The 25304-nt window shown below is 35.2% G+C and overlaps 3 protein-coding genes across 5 annotated transcripts in view; 2 read left to right on the top strand and 1 right to left on the bottom strand.

Annotated features, from left to right (window-relative positions):
• The window catches only part of LOC111793313 (tRNA-specific adenosine deaminase 2-like), a 6892-nt gene extending 1481 nt beyond the window's left edge, over nt 1–5411 (top strand). Inside the window, exons 4-7 of the mRNA XM_023675148.1 lie at nt 2852–3011; nt 3140–3236; nt 4099–4199; nt 4386–5411. Coding sequence (XP_023530916.1) covers nt 2852–3011; nt 3140–3236; nt 4099–4199; nt 4386–4432 — 405 coding nt within the window. The 3' untranslated portion in view covers nt 4433–5411. The remainder of the gene's footprint in view (nt 1–2851; nt 3012–3139; nt 3237–4098; nt 4200–4385) is intronic.
• Nucleotides 5412–6061: 650 nt separating this feature from the next.
• On the top strand, nt 6062–14108 carry LOC111794074. Of its 2 annotated transcripts, none has more exons than XM_023676202.1 (7): nt 6062–6395; nt 7186–8228; nt 11130–11190; nt 11294–11409; nt 11964–12054; nt 12915–12962; nt 13729–14108. In XM_023676202.1, exons 2-7 carry the CDS (start codon nt 7186–7188, stop codon nt 13825–13827), a joined length of 1458 nt encoding a protein of 485 aa, XP_023531970.1. In that variant the 5' UTR covers nt 6062–6395; the 3' UTR covers nt 13828–14108. The 2 variants fall into 2 exon arrangements, with proteins under 2 accessions (XP_023531970.1, XP_023531971.1); XM_023676203.1 differs by having other exon boundaries at nt 6064–6395; nt 7227–8228.
• A 1065-nt stretch (nt 14109–15173) lies between these two features.
• Nucleotides 15174–24009, bottom strand: LOC111793869 (pathogenesis-related homeodomain protein). Of its 2 annotated transcripts, XM_023675933.1 has the most exons (12): nt 23430–24009; nt 22578–22664; nt 21199–21820; nt 19933–20098; nt 19282–19405; nt 19079–19191; nt 18590–18943; nt 17987–18211; nt 17796–17885; nt 17403–17453; nt 16944–17141; nt 15174–15536 (listed from the first exon to the last, which is right to left on the bottom strand). In XM_023675933.1, the coding sequence occupies exons 3-12, from the start codon at nt 21741–21743 to the stop codon at nt 15246–15248; spliced, it is 2157 nt and encodes a 718-aa protein (XP_023531701.1). In that variant the 5' UTR covers nt 21744–21820; nt 22578–22664; nt 23430–24009; the 3' UTR covers nt 15174–15245. The 2 variants fall into 2 exon arrangements, with proteins under 2 accessions (XP_023531701.1, XP_023531700.1); XM_023675932.1 differs by lacking the exon at nt 22578–22664.
• Nucleotides 24010–25304: the final 1295 nt, after the last annotated feature.

Raw genomic sequence — 25304 nt, 5'->3', positions numbered from 1 at the left:
CCCCAATGTTATTTAGTGATCAATTACACTTCATGGTAGCTGCTTTTTTTTTTGTCCTATTCCTTTATCATATTATTCTTGTTCAGCTGTTACTTAGCTAGTAAAGCGGTTGATGATTCTATCTCAATGAACCTCCATGGATAGGAATATTTCTTTTTTTATTTGGAAACAAAATTTGTGTATAAAGGAACAGGGTTAAGACACCATCCATATCAATGTATTAACAATGTCACTCTGTACATCTATAGAAGGTTGTGAGGGAATGCAAGAGCTAGTTGGAGCCTGAGACAAGGAGAGCAATCTCTCTGCTTCTCTTCATCTTGAATAGGTATGATGAGTAGAATAATGAACAAAGTAGAGAGGATGGTTTGTTTGGGTGCTTCAAGGTTTGTAAAAAAGAATTTAACTCGTTCTTTTAGCAGATGACTTTCTACAAATAGCAGTATGTTTCATATGCTTCTGGTCTATCAATCAACCTTTTAAAAGTTTTGTAGTAGACATTAATATGGCATATAGAAATTTGGCAAAGATTGCATCTACCTTCCATTGCAGTAATTTTCATGGTCGTTTAGCTACCTTGGCATGTCTTTGGCAGGCAAAAAAATCCTCAAAATTTTTGGGACTACATGTTTGATTAACGCTCTTAACTTAATATATGATCCAACTAACATACTGAGCTTGATCCAATGCTTATTTCTATTTGTTTGAAGTCTTGAAAAGAACTAGTTGAAAGGTTGAAAAAAGAGATCCTAGATTCCATATGATAGAGTCTAGAGGAAGTAAGCGGGAACCACTTGGTTCATTGAAACGAAATGTCTCTTCCAATGAACTTGGGGGTCCTTATGATGGGTAATATCAAGAGAAGAAATTATTCTATATGAGGTAATTTGATTTGGAGATTTCTTTCCAGGATTACTAATGGATGGGCGGCGAAGATAGCAATTATGTATGGAGTGATCAATCAGGTTGGGATGTCTCAAAGAATTGCTGGAACTTGTCTTTTTTTAGGGGTTATTCATGGACAGGGGTGTGGATGAATGTAAATATATGTTGAATTCTCTCTAAAGATCAGCATGGGTAATCAAGAATTTGGTTTGCCAATAGCATTATCCCTTTTTAAGCAAGAATTGAAAGACTTCGATTGATCAAAATAGCTCTATGGGTGAGAAGAAAGTTTCTTTAAGATGTGGAAATTCCAAAATGCCTAAGCTAATCGTCCCTTTGAAGATATTTGATAAAATTGGAACAATATAGGGAAAATGACTAAGGTAATATGTTCTTTGTTGTGATTGGTTTACCTTGGCAAGATTAACACCTATGACAATAGCTTTTCCATTCTTGTGCAAAGGATAGGCATTCTGTCTTTAGCTGAAAGGTGAGGACATGAGTGAACAAGAACAGGCCCGTTGAACAAAGACAAATCCTGACTTTCCCCTCTTGCTCCTCAAAAAAAGTATCCTTTGTAGAAGAGACCTAGGTCGACACAATTCCATAAAAGTATGCCCTCTATATACACTTCGCGTTCTTTCATTTTTTTTCTCTGGATTTACATCCAAAATAAAATAAAAATTCTTTAAAGTAAAGGTATAGTAGATCATTCTCCTCCCCTGCTCAAATTATTTCTAGGAAGAAAAAAGGTCCTTTTGTTAAAGAGCAAGATTGATCTATACCCATCAAGATACAGTGATGAGAGTCAAAATTTTGTAGAAGAAACTGTTGAGGTAAAGGATGTTTGACCAAGGATCCCGGGGACAATTTTCCCAAATACATACCTTCTTTGCAAAAGAAATGCAGAATCCATCAGCCATCTATTTATTTGGCTTCCCATTTGCATACAAAGGCTGAATTTTCCTACATAGATGTTTTGACTTCGGTTGGTGCCTCCAACATGGAAGATGGTCTAACATAATTTATGTTCGGTTTTCAGCTAATTGGGAATCCTTTTTGTAGCTCTTTTAGATCTCTAGGGATATCTCATCTCTCCCTTTTGCATGCTTTTTCGCTATTAATAAATTCTGTTCTTCTGGTTCCTTTTTTTAAGTTTAGCTGGTGGCTCAAAGATAAAGCCAAAGTTCTTTGGACAAATGCTTGTAGATCCCTCCTTTAGCTTCTCTGGAGAGAGAAACTCCATATTTTTCTTAGTTAAGTCATCTTCTTTTGAAAACTTCTCTGACAATGTATAGTGGGCGGCCTCTGATACCAGCCTACAGAAATCTTTTTGTGCTACCCTGGCATCAACTTAAATTGGGTCCTTTTGTTTTTGCCCTCCTCACTAGCTTCAGGGATCCCTATCCTCAAGGCCTTTATGCTGCTCTCCTTTTTCCCATTAATTTGATGGTTTTGTTATTCATAAGAAAAATAGTAAGTAAGTTTCTTGGGTACAATTTTGAAAGGACTTGTAGCGAAGATAGTTTCGTTGTTTTCAACTTAGAGGATTTTGGAGTCTCAAATTCAGGGCCATGTTTCAAATATCCAAGTTGCTCTGACAGACTTTTACCGAGGTGGTTCCTTGACAAAGCTTAGAGGCTGATTGCAACAGTTCTCAAGTTTAAAGGATTTTGGATTCTCAAAAGAGAACTATGCTGTTATAACTCAACCAAATGAATCTTTTTTAGGCCTCAAAATTTGATTGCTTACCTAAGATATTAAAGTTCCTACAAGTTTTCTATGCTAATTTTTCAAGCAGTTATAGTGTGGGATCAGTCAAGGTACAACTAAGCTAGCAAGGAAGGGTACACGGGAATATCCATTCCCAACCTTCCTTAAGACTGTAGTGACAAGTTCTTTTGCCTTGTTTTGCTTATTATGTTTATAAGCTTTCTTTTCTACATTATTTTTCATATTCTCATAGGCAACCAGACACGCAGAGATGGAAGCTATTGACATTCTGATTGAGGCATGGCAGAGGGATGGACTTTCAACCTCAGAAGTTGCTGAAAAATGCTCGAAGTGCAAACTTTATGTTACCTGTGAACCTTGCATTATGTGTGCTTCTGCCCTATCAATACTTGGTATGTTTTCTTTTTCTTGTTTCTCCATGCAGAGGCAACTGTTTGTCCAAAGAGTTATAGGTCATAGTTTACCTTTCATTTAATGACTGAATATGGTTGATCCATTGCTATGCGATTTCCTGTTTCAGGTATAAATGAAGTATATTATGGTTGTGCAAATGATAAATTTGGTGGATGTGGATCTATATTGTCACTTCACTTAGGTAGCCGTGAGGCACATACAAGGTTTATTTCTTTATCTACCATTATCAGATTTTAGTTTTATGAGATTAACTCTTTGGTTTCTTGAACGAATTGCTGCAGTTAGTTGTTAACTTTTCCCAAATAACTTATATTTTTATGTAGTTTTAAGTCTTTTACATACTTTCAAGCTATCAATTCATATGCTTCCTCCCAACTGGGTTGCTTCTTCAAGAAAAAGTGGGATAAAAATACACCTGCGATGGGAGAATTGTGTTTGTTTTTCCCTTCGTGCTTTTGAAAAAAAGTGTGCTCTCTTTCCAAGACTTATGCTGGTTTCTCATTGCAAGATATTTGTTTTAATGGACATGCTTTTATCACTCCTTTATAATCGTTGGTTTCTCTTTTCTTTTGTTTTTTTCATTTTCACTCTCTTATCGAGTTTGTATCTTTTAAGCATTAATCTCTTGTTTTTTTTTAAAAAGTAGAGGCAATGAAGAATATTGTATTAAAAAATTCTCTGATTCTTTCCAACCATAATTCTGAAAATAGAGATTTAACCGCATTTACCCATAGATTGTTTGGCCTTGAGCCAAAAGAGGACCACTGAGAAGCTGAAGAATATTGTCCTTTAAAACATTTGAGAAAACCCAGTGCATATTGAAAAGAACAATATACTTGAACCATCAATTCAAAGAATAAGTGCAACCAAAAAAGATATGAAAAAGATACCCCCCATCTGCATGTCAAAAAGGACAAACTGAAGGCATGAGCTTGAAAAGAGCAACTGTCGTTGAAGCATTTTCTAGGCATTTAAATTCTCATTCAAGATATCAAATCAAACTATTGGTAATGGGCAAGGAAGGGGATTCATTTTGGATAGTGATTCTTTAATTTGTTGTGATAGTGGTAATGGGCAAGGAAGGGGATTTAAATGCACAGCAGGAATAATGGCATCAGAAGCAGTTGCTCTTTTTCGAAGTTTTTATGAACAGGGAAATCCTAATGGTACGTGAAATTATTTTGATCATCTGATTTGCACGATTTGCTCGTGTATTGAACATTTTATCTTCCAAAGAGACCCGCTTATTTTGTTGGTATAACCTATTTGTCATATTTTTTTTTAATCTTTTGGATTGATAGACTTTGAAAAATGTATATGGTTTGATTGATAGTGGTGGTGTTCTGTTGCAGCTCCAAATCCTCACAGGCCCCTTGTTCACCATCGGGCAGGTCAATGACAGGCTGAAATGAGGTTACTTTTGGTTTTGATACCGTCTAGTCTAAATCGACATTATCAATGATAAAAGCTTTTGAAAGCGGAAAAGGTGTATGGATGAATCCATTTTTAGTTCTTGTCTCAAACAATATCAGTTTGTGAGCTTGAAGATGTCGAATGCCGACCTCAACGTCATTGCCATACATTTTGGGATTAGGATATTTCTGCCTCTAACATTTGAACTGCTATCTGAACTACTATTATTTATATTGATTCAAATGTTCCCTCGGATTGTAATTAAACTCTTCACATCTACTATGACTTAATTTTCAGGGTTAACCAAAAGCTATTCCTCTAATCAATTGTCTGCAAATATATTTTGCCAGAAAGTCAAATTGGTAGGGGGGAGTGTAGTGATTGAAAAGCAGATATGTTGATGTGTGAGCCACAGGAGAAGGTTGAAGAGAAAGAAAAGGCTAGAGGAGAGACTTCCACTATAGTATGATAGCATAAAGTTAGTGGAGGAACTATTGTATTGTTGTCCAATGCTGCTTGGTTGGTTGATGCACTCTGAGTTTAGTCAAATATGGTTGGGAAATTGACAGGACTTGTCACAAGTCGACCTTAGAACTTGAATTAGCTTCCAAAGCTCAAATGAAAAACCAATAGGATGAAGGCAGCCATCGGAGAGGAAAGTTGATGGAAGTTTGGCCTTTTTGGCCAAGGGGCAAAGCAACAGGCCATCTGCAAAGCTTGTCCATTGTGTGCGTTTTATGGCGTGGGAACTTGCGGTGGTGCCCTTTGAGGACTGTGATTCATTTTCTTCCATCTGGAAGGTTTGTTTACATTTTACATTCTTATGCATGTCCTTTGATTAGCTGTTATATTGAATGGAAAGCAAGACAAGTGTCAGTTTTGTTTAGAGTTTACAAATGGTATCGATTTGAACAATGTGCTCGAGGTTGGAATTGCTTCAATGTTAAGAACACATTTGATGATTATATGGTATCCATTGGATTATAGTGTTCAAGAAAATTTCTACCAGGTCACTTCCAGAGAAATGGAATTGAAGAGTCTCAATCATAGACATTTGATTGATCAACCAAACTGTGATTATAACATTTTTTTAAAAAAATAAATTTGTTTCAAACCAAAATTTCTGTCCAAATGGGTCTCTAATGACAACGTAGAACAAAAGTCGTTTGTTGTTTGTTTCTAATTTACTCAATTGTCTGATTAAGAAGTTCTAATAGTTATTTTTACGATTTGAGTTGATGGTCACCAAAGAAAATCACTACATATTACTTAGATGGGGCTTTAGTGAATTCAAAAGCTATTTTATTAACTTCTCCAATTCGATCCCGAAAACTTTTATTTAATGGCGGTTCATCTTTTAGACAATAGTTTTCAAAAAAAATACCTTATTTGTTAATAAAAGAAATGCACGATTTCTTGCTTGATTCCATAAGTTTACCAAATTCGAACTTTGGGAAGAATATAACATTTTAGCCATTCTAAAGCTAATGCCCATATTAGCCACCAAGTATTGACTTGGTTTGAATGGATCTTTTTTTTTTTCAATTTTCATAGGCTTTGCCCACTCCGTACAAAAACCCAAGAAATTATTATAGCTGTGAATGCACCTGTTCGGAATCATCAATTATTTTTTGTACTTTTTTCTTCATTCTCTTGTAACGCTTGTATTTTACAAACAAAACTAGTCTAATATGCAAATTGGTTGATCCACAAAGCAAAAATGAAAAGTAGTTTCTATTCTAGTGATCGTCAGGGAGCCCTCTATGAACCAATTTGAGTGCAAAAACACGGACGTTGTCTTTTCTGTAATATAAAAGAAAAAAGTTAATAAAAACGCATAATTTTGAAATAGATGAATCTCGGATTCTGAGTGATAAGAAGCAGAGGAGAAGCATTTTCACAACTGGGTTTATCATTCAGAGGAACTGGCAGATTGCACGCTTCTTTTGGTTAGTTTAATCTCTCCCTCTTTACTTTAACAATCGGGAACAAAACGTAGCATCATGTTGTGGTTCAACTTTTCTTGCCCTCTTTAATTGCAGGTTGCTTCTGTTCAAACTTCATTTCTTATTGAATCGATTTTTAGCAGTGTTTTGAGTATATAACTCACCAACTGATAGGGGATTGTTATCAAATGTCCTGTTAAGATAGATTTTCTGGTGTGGTTTTTGTAGTCGACGGAAACTTTGGAATTACATGCCGTAGTCTACTTTTTAATCCCATGGGTTAAGATTTAAACTAGAAGGTTCTATGAGAGGATGATATAAATTTGCACAATAATTGTTTTCCAAGTTGCTCGATATTGTGAAGTTGGATGCACGATTATTATTTGTTGAGTATGAAAATTTAGGGTTAAATGTTTTGGAGTTGGGAAGAATATGGACCGAATAGACAGATTTTGGAGAGTTCCAAGGGGAGACTTTGATTTACCGTCGTGTTATTGGCTATGTTAGTTTGTAGGGCTTCCAATCAGAAGGAAGATTGAGACGGCAATTGAGTTCTAATTCGATTTTTCCCCTTTTTTTTAAGAAAACTAAAAGAAATCTTTGAGACCCTGTCGATGGATTATAAATTAAATGGGATCCACAGTTGAATTTCTCAAGAGAGGCATGCTGTCTCTTGTCTGTCCGAGAGAATATACTGATGCTAGATAAATGATCGGATAAGCTCCACAGCTCTAGCAAATCTTGTTTTAGTTCTCGTAATATCTAATGTTGTGTCTGCTCTTGAAATTCACAGATGTGCCCCCATTGTGATGAATTCTTTCATGATGGCTGCAGAAAAGCTGGACAAATCATAGAGGAAAAGAAGAATGATGGTGGCTTGCGCTGCTTGAATTTTCCAAGGGCTTTTTCCCAGATATCAACTATTAGTATGATGCCTGGAGGTTCAAAATCTAATGTAGTATATAAGAGAAAGAAACTGCGTGGCAATTCTGATTCCAGGTTGCTGGCTAATGGGACAGATTGTTGTTCTTTGATTAGTTGTGATGGTCATTTGATAGAGGACAAAGAGCAGGCTACGACTTCTCGACATATCCACAAGAGTGAAATTGTTGGAAATGTTATCCCTCCTCGTCCTGTTTGCGATGGAAAAGCTCAAGTTTCAGAACTAGAATCAATCAATGGTTGTACCATTGGGGAGGGGCATGGTTCTGATGAAACACTTAACAATAACCTGCAAAAAAGTTTGGAGGTTGACAGCATGAATGATAGCTGCTCCTCATCAAAGTCAAACATGGAACGTGTTTCAACTTCCTTGAAGGTTGAAGTGGACGACACAGGTGAGTGCTCGTCTTCTAGTATTCGGGTCATGGAGGATATGGTCGAGGATATATCAGGAAGAGATCTATGCATTTCTATCCTTAGAAGCAACGGGCTTCTATCTTCTCTGGCTCATGCTTCTGAGCAAGAAAGTGATTTAAGAAGCGAAAACAATTGTTTTCGATTGTGCAAAACTTGTGGCTCTTCAGATTCAGCCTTGAAGATGTTAATTTGTGATCATTGTGAAGATGCATTTCATGTCTTATGTGGCAATCATCGCATGAAGAAAGTGTCAAATGATGAGTGGTATTGCAACTCATGTTTGAAGAAGAAACATAAAATTTTGAACGAAGCAATTACCAAGAAATTGGCAAACATCTCAAGTAGAAATGGATCTTCTAAGAGTGAATCAAACTCCATAGCATTAATGTTAACGGATACAGAACCTTATACAACTGGTGTTCGGATTGGCAAAGGTTTTCAAGCCGAAGTTCCAGATTGGTCTGGCCCGATTTCTGAGTATGTTATTTTCTTTAATTATATATTTCGTCTTTATGCAAATATGAAATGAATGGCTTTTTTCAGTGAGCATTTTAGGGAAAAGGATGATATTTCTTTTAATAAAAGAATAAAATTTGCGTTTAACTTGACAAGTATTGAGTGAAAGGTAGAAGTAATTGTTGCCCATAGGCCATGGCAATCCCTATCAATCATAATGCTTTCGTGGAAGGATGGGCAATTATAGAGCGATCCTTTGGGATCTTGTGGAATATCTAGCTTGAGTGAAATAGGAAAGTTTTAAGGTGCGTGGAGAATTCTTAGAGTGAGGTTTGGGTCGATTCCTATATTTTGGTTTTTCATTTAAAAAAAATAGACCTGGTTTTGATCATAAATGAACTGCTGGAGGATTATTCTTTGTTATATCATTAGTGTTCGGGCCAATTTAAGTGCACCTCGAGTGTTCTCCTAGACAATTTGTCCAAGTTTAATACATTTAGTTGTTATAGAACTCATAGGGTTATAGTATTCTTGATTGGTGGTTACCATGGTGTTTGAACCCATTCTCTGAAAATATTATACTTTTTCACCTGCTCCAATGGGTGATAATCGATTCAATGCTTTGGGCAAAACCCATTCTTAGGGTCCCAAATACTCAACTGCGGAACTCTGCCTTTATCAGGCGGCAGCAGCCCCACCTCTACATCCACAACATGCCTAAGCCCTTTACATTTGTTTTCAGCTTGATATGGACCTGAACTTGAGATTGTCATACTACTCACAAGCAAGACCATCGAAGGAAAGGGGAAATTGTCTCAATGGAAAGGACTCATTTTGTGGTAATGTCCCAAGAAACGGAATGAAATGAGATAAGACAATTAGATATCTATCACTTAATCACAAGGACCCAATTGCATGGTGGTTGAAGTGATGGGGATGATAAATTTAGAAAGAAGGTGGGGTTTGAAGTATTTCATATCTCCTTAATTGGTCCATTGCTCTAGTGCGAGAGCCTCTTCATTTGTTTTGGATCCCAAGGAATGCGGCATTGATGATATTGAAAGAAAGGCTTTCCTTTCTTTAGGAAAAAAACAAGAAAAGAATCTCTAGTATTCTTGTTAAGAAACATATTTCTCCTTATGTGTAACCCTAGCTAGTTGGATCTAAGAGCCCTTGTAAGAGTTCACAAATGCTAAAACCAAGTCAGGTTGATTTCATTCCAAATGATTGCATCTCTGGAAAATTCGATCTAACAATTTTATTGAAAAATGAGACTTTTAGATCTAAAATATCCAAGAACCTCAAAATGATAAGGAATCAACCCAAGAAAAAGTAAGGTCCGGATTACCTTATTGATCAAATTTCTCAAGGCAAGAAAACTTCTTTGAGATTTGAATCATTCCACAAGTTAGATTGATCATGTCAAGCTTGAATGATTCCAAGTATGCAACCTAATTTACATAGCATTACAAAGAAACTTAACCCTTGGCTAAAAGAAAGCACAAATGCTCTTTTTACTACATTTTCCAAGTCTACATTACAAAGACAATATATATGGCTTTATATAGCATCAAAAGAAAACTCTTGACCTTCCCTGAGGCATTTTAAGAGTTGTAGCTTTCATATTTTATGACCAAAATGTAACCTTAAAGTAAATAATAAGTCTTAAAATACTTTAATGAAATACCATAACTCTAGACTATCATTCTCCCAAAATTTGTAACCATCCAAGAATAAATGAAGCTTGATTCTTCTTTAATATGACATGAATTGTAACTCGAGTTTATCTTGGGGCAATTTGAACAACATTTTTTCACATCTTCTTTGAAGCTCATATTGCATGATTGAGATGTCTTGGTTCATATCAACTCCTCTCTAAATGATTTGTAGACATCTGTTTGAAGATGATATTAAAAATCAAAGGGTTTTAGCCTTTCTTTTTAACCTTCAGCCTGACATAATTTCAGGAAAAACAATAGTGATACCTTTGTGGAAGCACCTGCTCAAGTTAAACAAGTTCCAATATGAACCCACACCAGTAAAAAACCAAATCACCAAAAAACCAGCCAATTTGGATTGGATTGAGGACAAAACATATGGTGTAGGTTCTTCTTTTGTAGCTTTTATTGGGTGTACATGCTTCGGTATGCTAAGGTTCACGAAAGAACTTGACTTTTCAGGAGTTTTGTTCTCCTAAAGTTGTCTCTTCAATTCGGCCTCAGTTAAAAAGAATCGATGTTGCTGTTTTAACTGTGAATTCCTCTCGAGTCTTTGGCCCAAAGCAGCCTATCCTCCTCTTGGTTTGGGGGGAAATCACCGAATCTGCTAATTAGCACCATCCATTCTGCGAATTCGTCATTTTTCATATTCATACTCAATTATAGATTCCAAACATACAAACATGGGTCCCCAGCATCATGAATAGTCTTCCCTTTTTATTTCATCCCTTTTTGGCATAGCCTTTCTTGCGTCAAAGCTAGGCTGAAGAAGTATAGGTTTTTGTTACTTTATTTTTGCGCAGGCTTTTGCAGAAGGTCTTCTTGGGACAAGTATTCGTTTCATTACTTATGCCATTTATGAGCCTTTACACTAGCATAGTCAATAGTTGTAAAACTACATGATTTATTAGTGGACTAAGTCTATGATTACTTACCCAAGATACTTCTTTGTGGTGGATTCTTACATTAGTTATTGGTTGGAACATTAGTCTTGTGAGAACGGCTGAGGTGCATAGTGGCTCAAGATATCATGAACTTGAACCCTCATAGTTATCTCAAAGAGAACAGTAAAGAAAACAAAAATATTGGTTACAGTAGAACCTTTATTTGACATGATAAGGAGAAGGTGTGCATAATTTATTTTTAAATCAGTTCATATTTCTTCCTTTTCCTTTAAGCATTTATTTCTTTTGGGCTGATGTAGTGATACTGATGCCACCGGTGAGCCACTGGAAATGGATCCTTCAGGGTCTTTTCTTATGCATGTAAGATCTACTTGCTTCTGTTAGTTTTCATTCAGTAACAGAGTTTGTAAATCAATGAAAAATAGTGATGTGACTTTCTACTTCCCGTCCAATAAAATAATAGGAGCAGAGTACCAATAAACCTTGTAGATTGAGCGCTATTGGAAATTGGCTTCAATGTCAACAAGTTATAGATGGAGTGGGTGGTGTTAATGGAGTCATATGTGGCAAGTGGCGCAGGTAAGGAAAATGATATATCTTATGCTGCACTCTCAGTGTCTGTCTATCTCTAACTACTATCTTGTTTTCATTTCAGAACTTAATATCTGTTCTAGATGATCTCAATTGCCATTACATTAACACGTTCACTTGTTTCTACTCAACTTATTCCATGGAACTTTGCGATCAGAAACAATACTTATTAATAGCAAAATATTATTGAATGTCAAATTGAGGCAGGATTAATATCCTGTCTATTTATTTAATTTTTCCTTCTTTTACAAAAGATTAAAATTTTTGTTTTGTTTTAGGTTGTTGTGTTCTTCTCGTAGCTAATTGTTCAAATTAATTTCTTTAAATGTTTGCCAGGAAATCAACTTTATGCTCTTGTTTATTCCCTTATTTGTCGTCAGAGTGTTCCAATCTTCTAAGTTAGGGGATGAAATCCTCATCTAGTTCAGTTTTTTTCATCATTATCTTGATTGTTGTTCATGATTTTGAATCTTTTGTTAATTTTGTGAACATTCCAAATCAAGAGTTACAATTTATTTTTTATTTTAAACTTGGCATCATAGGGCTCCTCTTTTTGAAGTCCAAACTGATGACTGGGAATGCTTCTGCTCCATCCTTTGGGATCCAGCACATGCTGATTGTGCTGTACCTCAGGTGAAATGACCTCAATACTGGATCTCTCTCTTCTTTTATCTCGTGTACACAATTCTTAGACTCAACGTTCTTTTAGAGGTTCCCGTTATTTCCAAACGGCCATTGTGAACTCTCGGATGCTCATTCAATGTTTATTGTGCAGCCATATAGGCTCCCAACATCTCAAGATGCCTATGGGAGGGGCATTTGATGACCTTTTTTTGGTCATCTTCTCAACCCATGTAGTTATAAGATTCACATAGATTACTTATAGTGGCCACCTACGTAATACATTAAAAATCCTGCATGACGATTAAATATAATAGGGTAAGACAATTGTTCCATGAGATTAGTTAAGATTTCCATCTAAATTTTGCATTCTTGCAAAGATAAGATATCTTAAAGTGAACATAAAGATAAAGTTCCAATGCACCAGGGTGGAGAATTAGGTAACACATGTAGATGAATAGCTTTTTCTCATATGGAGATCTAGGTAAGTTTTGTAATTTCTAGTTCAATGCCTTTATTTTTTTTTTTCTATAGAAACCAAGCGTTTATAGAGGGGGAAAAACATAAGGGGTATACAAAACACAGCTAAAAAAAATGGAGCCAAAACAACACCTAAAGTCCTAACTAGATTAGTTCAATGCGTTGTTAATAAGTAGTTCTTAGTTTGTTGAACTATTCCTCTACCAATACAGAATTTGGACTTTGTTATTCGTTAATCATAATAACCAAATTCATTTATGAGTCATTTCTCTTTGAGAGAGCTTTAGGCTCCATTATATTCTCATGTGCTATCATTTGGATTGTGTCCCCAAAAAAAATCATAGGAGGTTGTAATGAATATTACTGAAGTAATTCCTTCTGCAAAATTGCAGGAATTGGAAACAGGTCAAGTTTTAAAGCAGTTGAAGTACATTGAAATGGTACTGTCATTTCTCCACGTACCATTCACTACACTATATGTGCTTTTACTGTGGATTTCTTTTTAGTTAACCCTTCATGTATTCTCTTTAGGCTTTTGATTGCCCTCATGGTTTTCCATTGATACTCACTAAGAAGTTCTTGGAGCCCAAATTACCATTAAATATAGAAGCCTTCCATTTTAGTATAGAACTCTTCTTCATTAACACCGAGTTAGAAAATCACAATTTATATGGCTATACGCCTTCTACAAATCAATTTTGACAACCACACAATCTTGCCGTCTTGCTTTCTATTCCCAAGCCATCAACTGTTTTATTAGCTATTAAAATCTCAAGTCATGTTCTTTCCTATTAAAATCATGTCAACTTTATTTCTTGTTAACTAAGAAAATTTGTATCCTGAAATAATCAAAAGAATCACCTTCTTTGGAGTTCGGTCTAGCAGCACATAGTTCGCATCCAAATTGATTAGTATATAATCCCACGCCCTGATGGGGTTGACGTTAATTAAAAGTTACTGAAAGTGTACACCGGATGACAATCCTTCTCAAAAAGACCGAACTTAAAGCCCTTCCAACCTACTCTGTGTAACCATTCCATCAAAACACAGTTAATGACTAATATGTTTTTCTAATGTCCTAATTTTTTCCTATTAGTATTCCTAACATAATCTTTTGAAAATTCTGAAAGTGGTTCCATCCACATCTTTTCCCAACTTTCGTCTGTTTGGTTCTGATAATGTTAATTCTTCTCTCTGGCTTTGTAGTTGAGGCCTCGTTTAGCTTCCAAAAGACGGAAATTGGATGAGACCAAGAGCAGAAGTGATGTGCAGAACCTTATAGAGAATACAGAACACAAAACTTGATATGGTGAGAACTGCTTGATAGTATTCAAGTGTCCGTAACTCCATATCTTACAAAATCAAGTCATTCAGATTAAAATTAGTCTTATTCTCTACTTTAAGAAGCATTGTAATAGTAATATCTTGTATGATGCAAATGAAGGACTAAATATGATGTGTTTGAGATTTTTTTTTTGTCCTCTTCTCCTGGAAAACGTCTGTCAAGAGAAAATGGGTAGATGGTAATTGCTTTTTGTTGGTGAGGTGTAGAGAAATGAAATTGGAATAGTTCAACATCTTTTACATTTCCTTATTTGTTTTCTTTTCTGAAGTTTGATTCAACACTGATAGCTAGTAAAATACTTCAACGATATCGTTTATTTCCATCTGNAAAAAAAAAAAAAAAAAAAAAAAAAAAAAAAAAAAAAAAAAAAAAAAAAGTATAGCTTTGTGGGCTTTGGGATATGATATGATTTTGAGAGCAGAAGTGTGGGAACTAGAGAAGGCTAGATTATCCATCTTATCTTTTCCCTGGAGGAGAGTTTGGGGTGAATTAGGTGGAGAGATCAGTGTCAAAGTATGAGAGGAAGAGAAAGAAATGATTTATCTATTGATGTTTTGAGTTACTGATTTATTTCTTAATCCTCATTTGATGGCTTTTCATTAGATTTTCCATTATGCAAACTGCTTATTCATTGATTCAAGTTTTTGCTGACATTTGATTTATGTGCTTTTCCCCATGATCATGGCCTCTTCTCTATGAAGAAATGATCTTCGATGGTAAAAGTCAATGTAACTCAAGGCTGCATATATAGGATGATAGAGTTGAATGTGTTTAAATATGGGAGTTGATTTAGTTTCATATCTGCAAAACTTCCAACTACAGAAGCCAAAGAATTCTGTGTAACTTATGATATGAATATGAATATATTCCCTTTTCAAAGCAGAGCAGGTTAAGGAGACNTTTTTTTTTTTTTTTTTTTTTTTTTTTTTTTTTTTTTTTTTTTTTTTTTGTCAACAAGTATTCATTATATCAATCTTTATATCAATGTGAATTTGTTTCTCATGATATTTCTGTGAAATATGCTACAAGTTCCTTGCATGCTTGCAAATTCGGTACTTATGGCCGAACGAAAGTCAGAATTTACGTCCTATGGCTTTAAAAGTTTGTATTTTGTTCATTTGATTTGCTATCGAGAGTTTTATCAAATCACATAGACTAATTCTTACATTTAAAATCATAATTTAACAAGAAATTAAATGAGAAAAAAAAATAATTTAACAAGTCGAACAGAGATTTCTGTATATCTCTGCAACAATGTGGGAACCTGTAACATGTAATTTAAAGTTTTGAAAAAATAAACACGTAATTAAGATTAAGATTATACCATAAGGTCCCATCTTTGAATATTGGGGAAAAGAATCAAAGTCAGAGCACAGAATCAAACCTTCTCCTTTAACACTGCCACAGGAACATATACAATAGACTGTTCAAACATGTGTGACCTATCTAAAATCCCATCTTCTTTCTTATTTGATAGTCTAAGTAATTTCTGCTTCATTATCTGTAATCTACCCTTAATTTTACACAGTCTCTCCATCTCCACTTCTGCTTCTTGACCTCGACCTCCACCTCCACCTCTAGCTACGAATTTAACCCTCTTCTTTACCTTTGTTTTCCTATTCTTTAAGAGATTCTTCAAGCTTATATCATCACCTAAATCAAGAGCATCCTGGATACAACAAATGAACATAACCAAGTTAAGCTGTGTTCATGTTCGCAATGTATAATAATTAAGAGTATGTTTAGCAAATCATTCAACAAGTTATAAAACATAATGAGTCAGCTTCTATCTCGTATTCACATAATAGGAAAGACTGACATGTTACCAAATCAATGAGTATTAATTTAGAAAATATACATCATTCAGATCTTTGAATCTTCCTGGTATGAATCTCAGATCATAGAAATTAGAGTAAATGTCAATATCATTTGGAAGTTCTATGATATTACATACAATCTGTTAAGGATTTTTAACATCAGCCTGATACATCAACTCAGAAATAAAGAATTGAAGAAATGAGCCAGAAACTTATTTTTCTAAAACATAATTATTGACTCGTCAAATTTTACAATAATTGCATCAAATTGACCAACTATATCCCACATCACAGAATTTTCTTTTGCAAAACTCTTGGAGTTGAAATATGATAACAGATCCATATAGTTTGTAAAAAAATGAAATCCTCTGCAATTTTAAGTTGTTAAATTAACATATGCAATTACGTTACAAATAATGGTAATGATATAATTTTCCAATTACTTATACTACATAGTATTTTTTTTTTTTTTTTTTTTTCCAATTAATAGAGATGTGATGTTCAAGTTCACAGCCTACTACGGATAATTTGTAACTTTCTTATATTTTAAATATGAAAAAAGTAACAAAAATATGATACTATTCCTTCACATGAAAAGACGTAATAAATAAGAATGCATCAAACAATGAACATAGAAATATCAATTTAAAGTAATTTAAGATCTATATAAGCTGATCTTATTTCGGTATAACTCTCTACGTTGAATGAGTCTAAATCAGATACAGTAAAGATTTATAATCTTATTTTATCATCATACGACATGCTATATCAGCTCAATGTTCATTTTGATAATTCCAAGAAGCCAAAAGTTATTTTACTATCTTTTTTACATGCCCAAAATAAATAGTAGGATGGAACACTGACTAAGAAGGAGGTTACAAGGACGATATTCAAATTAGGAGTTCTTGCTTCAATTAGATATGTACTTTATGAAATCACAAGAGCTCATGTTCAGAAATAATTCATAGAAACAGGTATCTGCTATTCCAAACATGGTTTCTTAATTTGCTGGAAACTGCTTTTTCAACCAAACAATATCTTGATGTTTCAAACTTTGTGCATGAATAATTTAATTAAAAACCATAACATAACAACATTTCTATCACATGAATTCCTTTAAAATGAAAAGCTAGAAGTTGTAAAGTAATAATTTTGATGTTTGGATGCATTTTCCCCAATGCTACTTTGTCTTTGATTATATTTTGTCAGGAAGCGTTAGACACAGCTAGAAAAAAAAAATTGATATAGGCAAATGATACCTTGTTATTGTTGGAAGACACAAGAGACGATTTCCTGTGCTGCTTTTTCTTGTAGCGACTATTGCGCGATTTCAGCTGCAGTTCTTTTATTGGTGCGTCCTCTGATGAAGGAGGACACGCAGACATTTCCTTTGAATCTGCTAATCTGGGCTCGTTGAGAGTCTTATTGGGACTATGGGATTGTGTTGCTCCCTCTGCCTGTTGTGTAGAAATATATGAGGATCAGAATCTCAGTCTTGTGCAGGCAAAAAGCTGGTAAAAACTAACAAAACTTCCTTTCTTTCAATTATCTAGTCAAGTTTTAAGAACTGCTTTTAAAGAGATCGTTGCGTTCTTCAATTTCAGACAAGTGATCTTGTGAGAGGATCACGAATGTCAAATATTTACAAGATGCTGGAAATCATAGGAAGCAGCAAAGGAACTACAGAACTACCAGAACAACACAGACACAAATCTCACCTTTCTGGTTCTTAGTGCAGAATATCGTGCATTCTTGAACCATTTGCTGACCTGAAAGTCAAGAATATACTCAACGAACAACTTAAAACTTCAATATATGAAGGTGAAAGACATAAAAAATGAAGTTCTAAATGAAAATGTAAACCAACCAACCTGATTCTATATGGAAATCAAGTCACTCTAGAAGATGAAATTTGCATGAAACAATTATAAATAATGTAACCGTCAAGTGAAAATGTAACACTATAAAGAGAAGACACAGATCTATTGGCTAATTTTTATTTGCTCAGCAATGTCTTAGTGTGGATTTATACTAGCATTGAATAATATGGCTAAAATCACTCTTAAAAAAGACATTTTTCAGTACTTGACAACTTATAGAATTGTTGTTACCTTTTCAGCATCAAGACCCAACTCTATTGAAAGGTTCTCCTTGACCTCTCTAGAGGGAAGTTCATTTTCAGCAAACACTTGGCGAAGTTTCTGGTAAGGTTCACAAAGTGAACAACAAGTTCATTTGAAGGGAGAAGAACTCTTACAAACTTCAAACGAAAACTAGACATATTGGATGATTAAATCTCTACCTCAACTGCATAAAGAGGAATTCTGAAAAATGATCTACTTTGCGAATTGAGAGGTCTTTTCTCAGCTTCCACGTCAATTTTCGGACTCTTTTTTTCACTTTCACAAAGAGACATAAGAGTACTTGCAGCATCACATTCCTTTTCCCTCCGTCTTCTTTTTGCAGGTCCCCAGTCTTCATCTTCACTAACTTGTTCATGTGCTGTAGAATCCTTTCCAAACATTTCCTGAAAGAAAGAAATTACAACGTCAACTATAAATATTTGTGGAAGAAATCTTTAGAATTGATTCTGGAGGATTCTACATGACAGTGCCCTTTTTACCAACCAAAGCAGAACTTTTCGTTGGTGAGGTGAAAATTAGCATAAACAAATTGATAAGTTCCCTAAATAATTGGAAAAAGAAAATTTTACGTTTAAATGTGCAAGTTGCCTATCTGTAAAAGTTCAATCGTTGAATTTAATAATTTTCATGTTTTTTTAAAACAAATAACAAGAATGCTCAAACAAAATGCTCGATGTTGGTCACTGGGTGCTCAAAGAATATTACTTTCTAGGCTTGAAAGCAATAAACTAAGACTTGTCTAATAATGCCGAGAAACTTACGACATATAACTTCTTATAATCAACAGCCTGCCGTTGCCGACGGCCACCTGTTATACCCTCTTCATTGGAGCCATCAGAAACTATGCTGCTGCTAGCACCAAAGTGATCTTCACATCCAATACCATCTCTATCAGTTAAATCCTCGCCATCTAAAGACCAACTCAAGCTGGTCGAACTACTCGACTCCTCAAAAACATCCTTGTCATTTTCTTCCCCACTTAGGTTGTCATAGCCAATCTCCTTCTTATCTGGATCATAGTCATCATCTGCGGAATCATCTGAGGGCCAATCTTCCTCATGATTAAGCGATGCATTTCTACCATCTGGGAAAGCAGCTTCTTCTTTGAAAATGTCCTGTTCCAAGAAGAGTTAATTTTATGATTGATTACAATTAATTTTTATATGAATATTGTTAATGATGCGAAGGAATAAATTTTAAAACTAAACAACGATGGAAAACTGAATTAGAAGATCTTCAAAGAAACTAACCTCCCAACTAACGTTCATTGAGAACCGGGTACCAAGATGTGCATTCATTCCCTCCAATATTTCCATCTTGCACTCACAAAATTTGCAAAACCAACCCTGGTCTCCTGGAGGAACTATAAACAATTTCAGGAGTCAATGTCAGAAGCAACCAGATCAAAAAGTCCAGTTTGCAAATCCAGGAGAACAGTACGGGCTAAACTTACTATTTTCCGTGTCTAATGGTGGATCCAGACATTTTTGATGAAAAGCACAGTTGCATGTCCCATCGCAAAGTATAATGTCATTATCTGGAAAAGCTTCACGCAACTTACATTTTGCACAGAATATCTGGAGAAAATAAAATAGACTTTAAAGCCACAGAACTTTGATACAAGCTTAATGCATCCTAAGAATTACTGGCTAGGCTTAATCGATTCATTGAAAGAAAATAAACGCCAAAGTACTTGGTCTTTTAAACCGACTACGGTTCAAATTTTCCCTCGAGACTCACATTTTTCCCAGTCAGAAGGCAGAAATACCAGAAAAAAGCCATCCACCAATATCCAAATCTAAAAGCTGTATAAAAAGTTAAAATGAGCAATCTGAACTAGCAGAGTTTATTACTTCCAGACTCTCATCTATGCACCCAATGAGCATATCTCATTGCATGAATTTACCTATGTTCTTTCTCTAATGAATGAACTAATTAAACTTCAGTCATGACCGCCTTCCACCCCCAACAAACCACAATGATGTACAATTCTTTACCCAATATGATTTGGGTCATTATAGTTCTCTAATTAATTTGATTCAAAAGAACCAAAAGATCAGATGTAACTAGCTCAGCTTAGAATACTTTAAACTGCACTATTTACATGTTCGTGGTAGACAGATCCATCAGGACCAATAACAGAATCTTCAATGCATCCTACTGAACCAAGCAAATCCAGCTGGCGAATAGCATCACGGATTCCAAGTTTGCACTGCAATATCTGCTTCATGGCTCTCTGGAGTTCCTTTTCTGGCCTAATTTTTTCTCGGCTGTAGGAAATAGTTATGTCAGGGAGATAAAATTACATAGCAACAAAAACTCAGATCATACCATTTTCTACTTTCAATATAAAGGATTCAGCTTCTAAAAGAACTTAACCATCTGAATTTGTAAAATATTTTATTCATGGAATAACGTAAAGCAAAAAAAAGGGGAGTATATCAGAGTTCTGTAAGCTTTGATACTGCTGCTAATTAAAATGAATAACAATGACAGATATTACACTTTTTTTTTTCGTTTTCTACCAAATGTGCTGCTGTTAGACACATCCCCCTAACTCCAAAGCTCAGAAATAGATAAAAATAACATATCTAACTTGTGTCCAATGCAACCTACTGGTTCTCAGATAGGCTGTCCTGTTATGAAACAACAAATTAGATCTTTGTCAGCAGTCTGGGTTTTGGCAGGGCTGTCCTATTAAGAATGGGATCGAGATCAAACGTGTCGAAGTCCATGTTTGAAAGAATAGCTCTGGTATTAAAGCAACTATTCTCTTAATTTTCAAGGGAAAAAATTCTATTTGTGTGTGGTAGTTAAAGGGAAATCTGGGAAGTAAGAAACAGAAGACTTTTGATGATAGATACAAAAAAGATCTTTAAATTTAGCAGTCTACGCTAAATTTGGTTAGTAAATCATCTGTTATACCCCTTTTTCTTTTCAGGAAAAACAAAATAACTTCTGCAAGTTTCAATGTTACTAGCTTGGAAAGGTATAAAATCTCCCTGGTCTTTTTTTGAAAATTTCATTGTCTAATTTACTTATTGTTTCTTTTAAAAAAGGACGCCATCTATTATAAAGGGACAAGTGAAATCCAGAGCTAATAACCATAACCAGCGCCTATCTTTCATGATCCTTGGTTTTTTTCTCTCTCATTGATTAAACACAGAATCATAATTTAAGAGCATTCTAACCGAACTTCCTAGGACGAGGAGGAGGTAGATTTGATGTTTATTCACTCTGGAGGAATGACGGGAGCTAGTTTTCTGATCAAACTCACATCATTCCTACAGAGTGAAGAAACATCAAATCTACCATTATAAAGACGAGTAAATAAATAGACAACTTAGTTAATACTGTGGATACTTCTTACCTCTGGCCTTTCCAACCTTCTCCAGAGTAGGCATCGATAAGGTTCTGCTCTAGCTTCATCTTAATAATAAGGTATCTTGTTCTTCTCTGTAGGCGAGAAGCTTCATCTAATTCCAGTTTTTCCCTTTTTCCTTTGTTCTTGCTCCTTTTCCTTTGTTGGTTTATCTTGGTCACTGGCTCAACCTTCTCTGCATTCCCTTCCGTACTAGATGACGGCAGGGATTTACCACCTTGAAGCTTAGACAAAAGTAAGTCCTTGGTATATTTTGAATTAAGTTTCTTTAGCAGAAATTTTTTCCCAGCCATTTGTCTGATTGTCACATTTTTGTTCCCCTTGCTCAAGGATTTAGGAAATGGTCTCTTCTTCAATGTTGAACCAATTTCCTGTGCATGCGATTTCGTTCTTGATTTTTTCTGTTTGGAATGGGATATTTTGCTACACCTTTTCAACTTCAGAGGTAATATCAACTCTGATCCAGTTTCCATCTTGGAGTGAGAACACTTGCCAGATTCCTTCTGGGTCAATCTTCTTCCAGTACCTTTCATATTGATCTCCAATGTCTTTACATAAGAACTCGCACAATAACTGATAACCGTGACGTCAAGTGTACCTACGCATGGAACTATGGAACAGGTCAATCTTTACAGCATAAATATGAAGAGTTAAAGAAAGAAAAGGATATAAATCCCCGCATACACAGCAAGAGTTCAATTTGTACTTTAAGAAATTAATAAAAGTGCTTTTGTTTTAATACAAATTCAACAGCAGATGTCTGCTTCTTCTTCCGTCAATGCCAACCCAATTTCTCTTATAGAAACATAACATTACCATTATTCTGAAGAGGAGAAAACTATCCACCATTTGCTGGTGACTATAAGATTGACTTGTATGTAGATGCTTTATAAGCACATGATAAACAAAAATGTCCTAAAATATAAACAGAATGGATTGAACTGTACAACTAGCTAAATTCTATAGCCGATCTCATCAAAGGGAAACTTCTGCAGCTCATATAAAAGATAAAGTGTACTAATGCCTACATCACTTCAAAGCCTATCTCTGAGAAAGATGGAGCTTAACTTGTAAACAAAAAGGGCCATTTTAGTTGGCATATAACGGCAATCTTGTCCAGAATAAAAGGAATAATAAATAAAATTTCATCACTATGAAGTTGCTTTAATTTCAGAAATACGATACGATATTTTAGCGTAGTTTGAAATCAAATTTAAGGAACTGATTTTGAAAAAAAAATTTACTAGTCTCTCGAATATGAAAACCATTTTTTTTTTTCCTTTATCCACTGCAGATACTCCTCAAAACTAATCAAAATCCAAGTCCATGAACTTCAGAAGTGCACAGATGTGAGCTATTGATCATACAATAGATTTTTGGGTATGTGGCAAAATAGAGCTCATATTACTCAGTCGGTCCCTTTGGGGCGTCCGTTAACTCAGTCGAAATGAAATCTGAAATCAAGAAATGGCATATTAACAAAAAATACAACCAACATGAGTTAAGGTAGTAAGTTCTACAAGAAAAATCACGCTGTCCTCTGCATTAGAAAGTTAACACTTTCGAACATATTAGGAGAAACAGAGTAACTTGTTCAAATAATTTGTCATCATGAATCACCAAAATGGCTAATGAACAACCACGAAAAGATATCTAAAGATCAAGCCATTTCGATTCTTAATAAGCGAACTCAACTGACACCAAAGCTCGTTAGGACGAAATCCCCAACAAATGCAGACATACAATTGATCTAAGCACATGAATCTCCAAGTAGTGAGATAAGGAAACATGAAACATGAATCAAACTTCCTCTGCACTTTCACTGAAAATGCCATATTATCAACCAACATGGGCTAAGGTAGTGAGTTCAAGAAGAAAAATAACTACATTGATCTCGGAAATAGAAATTAAATACTTCAAAATAAATTAGGTAAAGTAGAATAACTTGTTTAAAGAATCTATCAACAAAGATAATCATTCGTCAATATGACTAATGGAAGACCATGTTTAAAAGATCAAGTCAATCGTGATCCGTAATAGGCCAACTCAACAGATACCCAGACGCTACTTTGATCCAAATCGCCAATAAATCAATACAAGTAATTAGTCGACGACATAAATCTTAAGGTAGACCTCCCGAGAATTTGACCAGAAATCGAAAAACACATTATGGAACACAAGACGAAACAATGGAAGGAAATTCAAGAAAAGAAGGGTACCTCGAGGAGATAGGCAAAAAGAAAGGAGATCTTCAAATTGAATGTGATCTCTAACAGCCACAATTTACAGCAGCACTCGGAATGAAAGTGAAACCAAAAGAGGTAATGGCAAGTAAGAGGACGCTTCTTATACTGAATCAATGATCTGGGTTCGAAATTTCAAGCGCGAAACTGCAGATTTTGGGCTCATGCTACATTCATCAGTAGCCGCCTCAGTTTCTAATTTCCTCAAGAAACCAATGGACACAGCTCTGTGTCTCTGCCTCTGCTCGATCTCTGGACTTGGAAACTCTGGCCGGAATAGACTCGACACCAACCGAAACCTTAAACGCATACCATAAGCAATTGAAATCTTCCGGATTTCTAGAGAATCAAACTGAAGCCCATTTCTCTGTATAGCATCAATTGCTCATCTCTACACTCTGTGAGGAAACGATACGTACTAAAACGGATTTAGTATTTCCAATAACTTTTGAGAATGATTGATTCATATGTCTCTGGAACAAAATTACTACGAATTGCTCTTATTATTTGATGAACTTTAAGTCAAAATTATTATAATAATTATTGTTAGTGTTTGAGATAAATTCGTAGGAATAGGTGAATTAATAAATCAAGGTTCAGGGGCAAAGACACGAAGACAGAGCTCAAGAAGGATTTCGTGGAACTCGTTCTCTTTTCTTTTCTTTCCCAGGTCACAGAAGAAGAAACCGACAGCTCGAGCTGATAGGTGAAAGAGCGAAGCAACGCAACCGAGTAGGATAATAGGTTGTATCGGGCGTATTCTTTCATTAGGAAGAATTGAATTGAAACCCAATGACCTCTCACTTTGTTTCGTTCTTCTTCTGTATCGTCACTTGAATGAAGACACCGTCTCATTCATCTTGCCCTTCTTTCTTGAACTGCTTTTTTCTATCACCTTCGGTGCCTCTCTACTCTAACAGGAATCCCTAATTCTTACACAGATGAGCCCTAGCCCTGTAAGCTCACACCTCCTCTACCCCATACATCATGTAGAGTAAGACTAATAGTTAGGACTTAGAACCAACAAGTTTTCCGAAACCAAACCCCTTTTATTTGACTAATGGAACTGAACTACTCTTGATCCCTGTCGAGAGGAGAGTGTATTGTAAGAAGGATAGCCTACTTCTGTCTTCCCGATATGCCCTTCCCTTCCCGAATTTCAGGGGTTGAGTTACCGAGGGAAATAGGGTCAAATGGACTCTTTTATACCCAAAAGTCTTTGGCTTTGTGTAGGTCTTTCTTTTTTCCTCTTATTTTCTCTCTTCTGGGTATCAAAGATTGTTGCAGTTAATAATTCATAGGTGGATTTTGGCTTTCTCAAAATGAATTGATTTGATCAACTATGATGCAAAATTAAAAATTGATTCTCACCATTTGTGGAAAATTGGAATCTAGATCTTACCTAGCGCACGAAAATCTTTGTATGTATGCTCAATTTTAGTATATTATCGTGGGATTATTCACTCGGGTGTAATCCTATAGAAAAAAATGGATGCCTCGTGGTATTTAGGTTGCAGCATGTCTAGTCGTTACTCATTGTGTCACTGTCATTTTAGGACTAACCAATGTCTCACCTGCATAGGTATCTATACAATGAAGTGTCAATTACAAAATCAAACGTAATATTCAAACTCAAACTCATGTGTGTATACTAAGATCTATTTATGAAGCAACTAAAATATGCTTGGTTTAAATTAAAATTCTTGACTTTTCAGTTATTCACTTTTGATATTTATATAATATTTGGTCTATAAAAAACATTTATATATAAAGTTTTTTTTTTGTTTTCATTAAAGATAAACAGAAGGCAAAGCTAAGCAAAAGAAGAAAAACGGATAGCCCAGTTCACCC

Source organism: Cucurbita pepo, chromosome LG04, assembly GCF_002806865.2.
Source record: "Cucurbita pepo subsp. pepo cultivar mu-cu-16 chromosome LG04, ASM280686v2, whole genome shotgun sequence".
NCBI classification, from domain to species: Eukaryota; Viridiplantae; Streptophyta; class Magnoliopsida; order Cucurbitales; family Cucurbitaceae; genus Cucurbita; species Cucurbita pepo.
This window is presented reverse-complemented; position numbering and strand designations above follow the sequence as displayed.